Below are 6,738 nucleotides of genomic sequence, written 5' to 3' on the forward strand. Positions count from 1 at the left end.
CAGGTCTCACACTTTCTGTCCGTGCATGCCCTGTGGCTGTCCTAACAAAGTGCCACACCTGGTGGCTTAAAACAGACAACCTGAGCCTCTTCTCGCATGCCCTTCACGCTCCCAGTCCCAAAGCCTCCTCCACACTCATCACAGCAGCCTCCACTTCCCCACGGGGACCGTACACTCGTCACAGCAGCGCCCCGCGCCCCCCACCAGGACCCACACACGTTTCCTGTCACTGCCGTAACTCAGGACCACACTCTGGGTTCAGACAACAGGCACCTACCTGCCCCTGTCTGGGGGCCAGCGGCCAGAGGCCCAAGCCCAGAAGGCAGGGCTGAGGGGCCCGGGGGAGGTCCTGCCTGCCTGTCCCACCGGCAGCCCCAGACGGCTGGGCAGGTGCCCGCATCCTCCCGGCCATGCCAGCCACGACCATGTCACATGAGACCCTTTACTTAGTCACATCCCAAGGGCTCGGGGATGGTCCCCGGCACAAGGGCCCTGGGGCACCCTCCTGTCCACTCTGTCGGACGAGCCCTTCTACGCCAGCACCCCGACCTCTGCGGAGGCCTGCTCCACCCGGCCGGCCCTCGGGCAGCAGGCCCAGGCCGAGCGGTCCACCTGACCTGAAGGCGAGGCCGGACTTGCTCTTCAGGTTCCGGAGCAGCTCCAGCTGGTTGAGCGGCGGGATGAGTCTGCGGGCAGAGGATAGGCCATTGAGCCCCGCTGCCCGAGGTGGGGGACCCCGCCAGCTCTCCCCAGCCTGCGGCTCTCAGCAGAGCTGGTGCTAGCGCCCAGGGGACACGGCATGGCCTGCCACAGGCAGAGGGCAGAGTCTGTGGCAGGTGGCCCAGGGCACCACCTGCATTCTAGGGCTGTACCTGTCCCGGGCCTCGGCCTGGGGAGCAGGCAGTGACCAGCACACCCAGCAGAAGTTAGGAGCAGGAGCGGTTCATGGACACTTCCGCCCACGTGGAGCGAGTCGAGCAGGGCCCTGGAGGACAGGCAGGGGGGCAGAAGGCCTCCGCTCTCCCGTCCCAATCCCTACACATCTGAGGGCAGCACCCCAATAGGTTGAGGCCCCCAGGCCCCTCCCTGCAGAGCCGGGCGGGGCTGAGGCTCGGAGCAGCTGTGCTGGGCTGTCGGGGGGCTGCCCGGCTCTGCTCTGACCTGCCCCCAGCACAGCCTGACGGCCAGGCCTTCAGCCACCACGGCCACCAGGCAGCTGCAGGCAGAATGTCCACAGAGGCAAGAGTGGGATCTAGACCCTGCCTTGGAGCCACGGTGGGCTCTGCAGCCCGGGGAGCCCCCTGGGGAGGCCCCGGGCTCTCACCCCTGAGACGTGGATCGGGGACCTGCCGCCTCTCCCAAAGGACCCCACCCCAACCCCACCCGAGGCTCCTCGCCACCACCTGCCCCGTTCCCCACCTCATCTTACGGAGGAGACGCCCTCACCCTGCACGACCCCAGGTCCTGGTCTCCTCTCCTGACGCAGCCTGCACCTGCCATGACACCCCCCTGCTGTGACACCCCACTCACCGTGACACCCACCTGCTGTGACACCCCCATGTTGTGACACCCCACCTACTGTGACACCCCCACCTGATGTGACACCATCTGCTGGGACACCCCATTTCTGCTCTGACATCCCCAACCCACTCCGTGACACTCCCACCCACTCTGACACCCCCACTTAGCCTGTTGGGGCCCCAATCGCTCCCTGCAAACCATGCTCAAGACCCCCCCCAGCCCCAGCTCCCGAGCCGTCCTGAGTCTCCGCCCTGCTGGACACTGCGCCCTCGTCCAGCAGCTGTGTTCCAGCTTCTCCTCGCCATCCGGTCACGCCACCCGAGCCCTGCCCCTCCCACGTCTCCTCCTGGGTTTGCTCCCCCTCCTGTACCCGCTCTCCCTCCACTCCAGGCCAGGCCAGAGCCCACCCCCGTGATCCTCACGCTCAAACACGCAGTGGCTCCCCACGGCCTCCACGATGCTAGGACCACAGCCTGCAATGGCCCCCGGCCCTGAGTCTCGGCCGCTTCGCTCTGGTCCCCGCCTCTGCTGTCCGGCGATGCCCCTCCCTCTGCAGAGCCTGCCTGTCACTGCTCCCTCTGCAGACCTGGCACAGCCAGACCGGGAGTGGTGTCTCCCTCCCTCTCCCCCATCCTCAGGGCTGACCGCTATCCTTGGAGGTCGGAGGTCAAGACTAAGCAGGAGGCCTGCGCAGTTGTGTTGGTAATGCCACGGGCAGCAGAGACCCCAGGACTGAGCTGGCCTCTCCCTCAACCACCCACCCCTGGGCCTGGAACAGACCCTGGGACAGGCCTCGCTCCTCGGCCCACACACGCTCAGGTCCAAGTGTCCCTGCGGGGGGCACGCAGATGGGACGTGCCCTGGACACACAGCCGCAGGAGACAGGACGCGGGCAACAGGGCTGCGGGCGGCGCACGCACAGCCCGTCGCTTCTGAGGGCGGTCCATTGTGGAGGATGAGGGTGCGCTGTGCTGACAAGCGTGGGGGACACATCGGGGCACCCCCAGGAGAGAGCGGCAGCTGGCCTGGGGGGTAGCTGGCTGGAGGACAATTCTAGCCACCCAGGTGGCTGGCAGACCTTGGGGGATCGGGGCCACAGGGGAAGATGAACTGCGGACACCTCCCAGGGCCAGGAGCCTGTCAGAGCCTGAAGCGGGACCACCAGGAGCCCCAGGGACCCAGGGTCCCGGGTCGCGGAGGACACTGTTCCCGCCGCCACCTTCCCCCGAGTGAGGCCTCTGGGGTCGCTGGGGGAGGCAGGCGCGTGCTGGGGATGGAGACGCCCAGAAGGCCGGCCCAGCACGGGCACAGCGCACCCCTCCCTCCTGAGTGGGAGGGCTGAGGTCCCGACACGGATCCCGGGGAGGGCACCAGGCGAGGACGCGTGACCCCGGAGGTGCCGGCAGAGATGCTGCCCGGGCCCTCCAGCTTTGCGGCCCCCACTCTGCAGGGCTGTGCACAGCCCGACGGAGCCGCCCAGCATGGCCCCCCACTCCGCAGGGAAGGGGCCTGTGCACGGGCGAGACTTCCTGCAGCAGCTCAGCGCCCCCCAACCTGAGCACCGACCCCATTTGCTCCCTTTGGGCAGCGGTTAAGGTACAGCAGGAGAGAGGCTCCCCCGCAGACCAGACGCAGCGATGGGGGACGGCAGGGTGCACGGCGGGCCCTCCCTTCTCCCAGGGGCTGTGTCTCCCTCCCGCTGCCACGGAAAGATGGGGCCTCTGGTCCACAGATGGGGGAGCTGCCCGGGGAGAGACCCGCGTGCAGAGCAGAGCCGCCTGCCAGGAGCAGGGGCACGGCTGGGTGTCCCCCGAGCTGGGTGTGGAGCCCCCATCTCCACCAGGTCTGCACTGTAAGTGGGGCCCATGGGTGGGATGGAGGCACAGGGAAGGGTCCCCAGCCACTGAGACAAGGCAGGAAGCAGGACAGGACAAGGAACAGAAGATCCCCTCGGACAGACTGATCCACACAAGAAAGCAGCGGAGGGGGTGGCAGGGGACAGTGGAGGGACAAAACCAGGAGAGGCAAGGAAGGTGCACTCCAGCCGGGCGCGGGGGTGACGGAGACAGCGCCCTGCCGCCCGCCGGGGTCCGCAGGCCGGGGCAGAATGCAGGGTGCTTGGCGGGGTGGCCCTGTGACAGTCCCACACAGAGGACAGAACCACACCACACGCCCTCGTCCATGCATTTCCTACCTGGAGGCCCCGTAGGTTTGAGCTTGCGAGCTTTCAAGTGTTTTCACACACACACAAGGGAGAAGAACAGAAACCGTAAAAGAACGGGGTGAGAAAGAGAACAGGGAAAGAATAGTTGGGGGGACGGGCAGAACCCGGAGTTAGCGCGAGGCGCAGCCGGCCTTGGCCAGGACGGCGGGGGGCGCAGCGCGGGGGCTCGGGAGGCTGCGCGTGCCCGGTGGGCGCCGGAGGGGGGCAGTGGCAGCCCCTCCCCAGGTGACAAACCGGAGGCAGGTGGCGGGTGGGGACAGCGCTGACTTCAGGGCCCTCAGGAGGAACCGGCCCAGCCGCCCTGGGGGGAGGGCGCCGTGGGCGGAAACCCCCAGGGATGGTGCCCCCCACTCCGAGGGCGTCAGCCCGGGGCAGATGCTGGGCGACCCCTCTCAGCTCAGACCTTGTTCTAAATGCGAGTGGGGCGTAGACAGACCTGGGGTGGCCGCACTCTCTCCCGGCCGCCCCCTGCCCTTGCTGCAGACCATGTGGCTTCTGCCTGCCTCCCCCCAGAGAGGGCTCCTCTTCTCCCTACCCGCCGAGGGCGCCTAGGGGTGTCTGTGTGCTCCGTCCTGCTGGGGCGCCTGGGCCCCCGGCCCGCTGCGGTCTGCAGTCTCCCTTTTCTCGTGAAGACTCGGCCCTAGCCCGCGGACGCAGGGCCGGGGTGCTCCTTGAACTTCTAAAGCTAGGGGACCATTTACCTCGGCTCTCGGGGGGCCTGTCTTCGCAGTGCCCACAGCACGGGGCACCCCAGCTAGGAAGCTAAGCGAGGGGATGGGGGTGAAAACAAAAGCCGCGGGCTATGGAACAAAGAGCAAAATCAACGCCGAAATGAACCACGCACAGGACTTGCTTTCTGAACAGAACGCACACTTTAAAGAAAAAAGAAACAAAACTCAATCCAAATAATGAACAACGAAAAATGGGGTTTGGGACGGATGGGCGTGAAGGGCCACGTGGCGGGCGGTACCTGTACACGGGCACGGTGACCGTCCGCTCATAGTACTGCCACGTGGAGTGCAGGTCCGTGCGGGACAGGTTGGTGGCATAGAACCTCCAGGCGGACTGCAGGGGGACCAGGCGCGGGTCAGGCGCCAGGGCGGGCCGCGGGAGCACGACCGCGGAGCCCCACAGCGGAGCCCCACCTGTCCCCGCCCCCACAGGCCGCAGGCCACCCTGTGGAGGGCCCCGCGGGGCGAGGCCGGCGGGGCACACAGCGAGCCTGCTCCTTTCCTCCGGGTCTGGCCTGACACCGGGCAGTTGTAACCGGGCACCGTGGCCACCTCTGCCTCCCCCTCCCGTGACGGGACATTACCCTGGGCCCGCGTGGGTCCCCGGAGCAGGGGCAGGGGACACAGGCCTCCATCCTGCCTGGCGTGGTGGCCCGCAGCCACTGGGGGAGAGGGCCCCGGCCTGCCGCTGACACGGGCCCCGCCTGGCCTGACCTCCGTTCCCAACGTTTGCTTGCAGTGAAAGTCAGCATGACTTTAACGTGAGTCAGCATTTTAGGGGGTCCGATTCAGCGCCATGGATACTCCCCCTCAGTTGTGCAACCCTCACTGCCGTCTAGTCTCACATGTCCATCCCCCCAAAACAGAGGGTCCCCACGCTCACGGGCAGTCACCCCACTCCTTCCCCCGCCCCCCAGGCCCGGGCGACCGCCTGTCTGCGGGTCCCCGCACCGTGCACAGCGCCTAACGCCGGGCCCCATGGCACACGGCCTGCCGCGCAGGCTCCCTCCCCTCGGCGCGTTCCCCGGCCCGTGCACGCCGTGTGCGTCAGCGGTCCGTGTGACGGTGGTGCCACCCTGCGTCCAGCACCCACGACGGTCACACAGCTGGCTTCCGCCTTCGCGCAGCTGCGAACATCAGCGTGAACGTCCGGGGTTGAGCCCGTGTGCACTTCTTTTGGGTGTGTCCCTAAAACTGGGATCGCTGGGTCCCACGATGACACCCAAACTTTTCTAGAGGGTCTGCACCACTTCGCATCCCCACCAGCAACATGTGACAGCAACTTCTCCACGTCCCCCTGAGCTTTCTATTTCGCTGTTGTTTACCCGCCCGGGTGAGTGCGAGGTGGTGGATTCGACCTCACTGTGGATTTGACGTGCATTCCCCTAACGCCCGATGGCATCGAGCATCCTTTCCTGCGCTTGTTGGCCCTCTGCATGTCTTCTTCGGAGAGATGTCCATCCAAGTCCAGCGCCCGCTTCTCTGTGGGGCTGCCTGTCTTACTGCTGGGCTGCAGGAGCTCTCACACATTCCGGATGCCGGACACTCATCAGATAAATAACTTGCAAACGCTCTCGCCCTTCTGTGGCCTGTCTTCTCGCTCCGCAGTGCCCCTGGACGCACAAAAGCCTTTCACTCTGACAGAGTCTTCTGTGTCTACGTTTCCCTCTCGAGGCTTGCGATTTCGGTGTCATTTCTAAGAAAGCATGGTCACGGAGATTTCCGTTTATGGCTCTTCTAAGTTCTATAATTTTAGCTCTTCTATTCAGGCACTGCGTCCATTTCGAGTGCACTTTGCGTATGGTGTGAAGCGAGGGCCAGATTTCATTCTCTTCAAAACAGATTTCCAGTGGTCACAGCACCAGTAGTGGCAGGGACAACTCTCCCCCCACTGGAGGAACGTGGCACCCTGGTCAGGAGACGCATTTCCAGGCCCGACACGGGCCGCGCCCTGCAGAGCACCCCACGTGAGCTCGGGGAGGACGTGGCGCCCGCTGTCATCGGAGAGCTGCTCCGCAGACGCCTGCAGGGCCAGCGGGTCTGTGGTGTTCGGGTCCTTGTCCCTCAGGATCTTTGCTGCTTTCTCCGTCTGCCGTGGAAAGTGGGGTACTGATATCTCCTCTTACTGTGAAAATGCCTATTTCACCCTCCCATTCTGTCCATTTTCATTGCGTGTATTTTGGGGCTCTGCGTTGGTGTGCACGTGTTTACAGTCCCTACACATTCTCTTTGGATGGACCCTTTCATCAGGATGTGACAGCC

At 65.5% G+C, this 6,738-nt stretch overlaps 1 protein-coding gene across 1 annotated transcript in view; it reads right to left on the bottom strand.

The window, feature by feature from the left end:
* KCNQ2 (potassium voltage-gated channel subfamily Q member 2) overlaps positions 1-6,738 on the bottom strand; it is a 63,495-nt gene that overhangs the window by 32,516 nt on the left and 24,241 nt on the right. Inside the window, exons 7-9 of the mRNA XM_023519902.1 lie at positions 4,716-4,810; positions 3,716-3,745; positions 618-686 (exon numbers count right to left, since the gene is read on the bottom strand). Of these exons, the coding sequence (XP_023375670.1) occupies positions 618-686; positions 3,716-3,745; positions 4,716-4,810 (194 nt within the window). The remainder of the gene's footprint in view (positions 1-617; positions 687-3,715; positions 3,746-4,715; positions 4,811-6,738) is intronic.

This window comes from Pteropus vampyrus, unplaced genomic scaffold (genome assembly GCF_000151845.1).
Source record: "Pteropus vampyrus isolate Shadow unplaced genomic scaffold, Pvam_2.0 Scaffold239, whole genome shotgun sequence".
NCBI classification, from domain to species: Eukaryota; Metazoa; Chordata; class Mammalia; order Chiroptera; family Pteropodidae; genus Pteropus; species Pteropus vampyrus.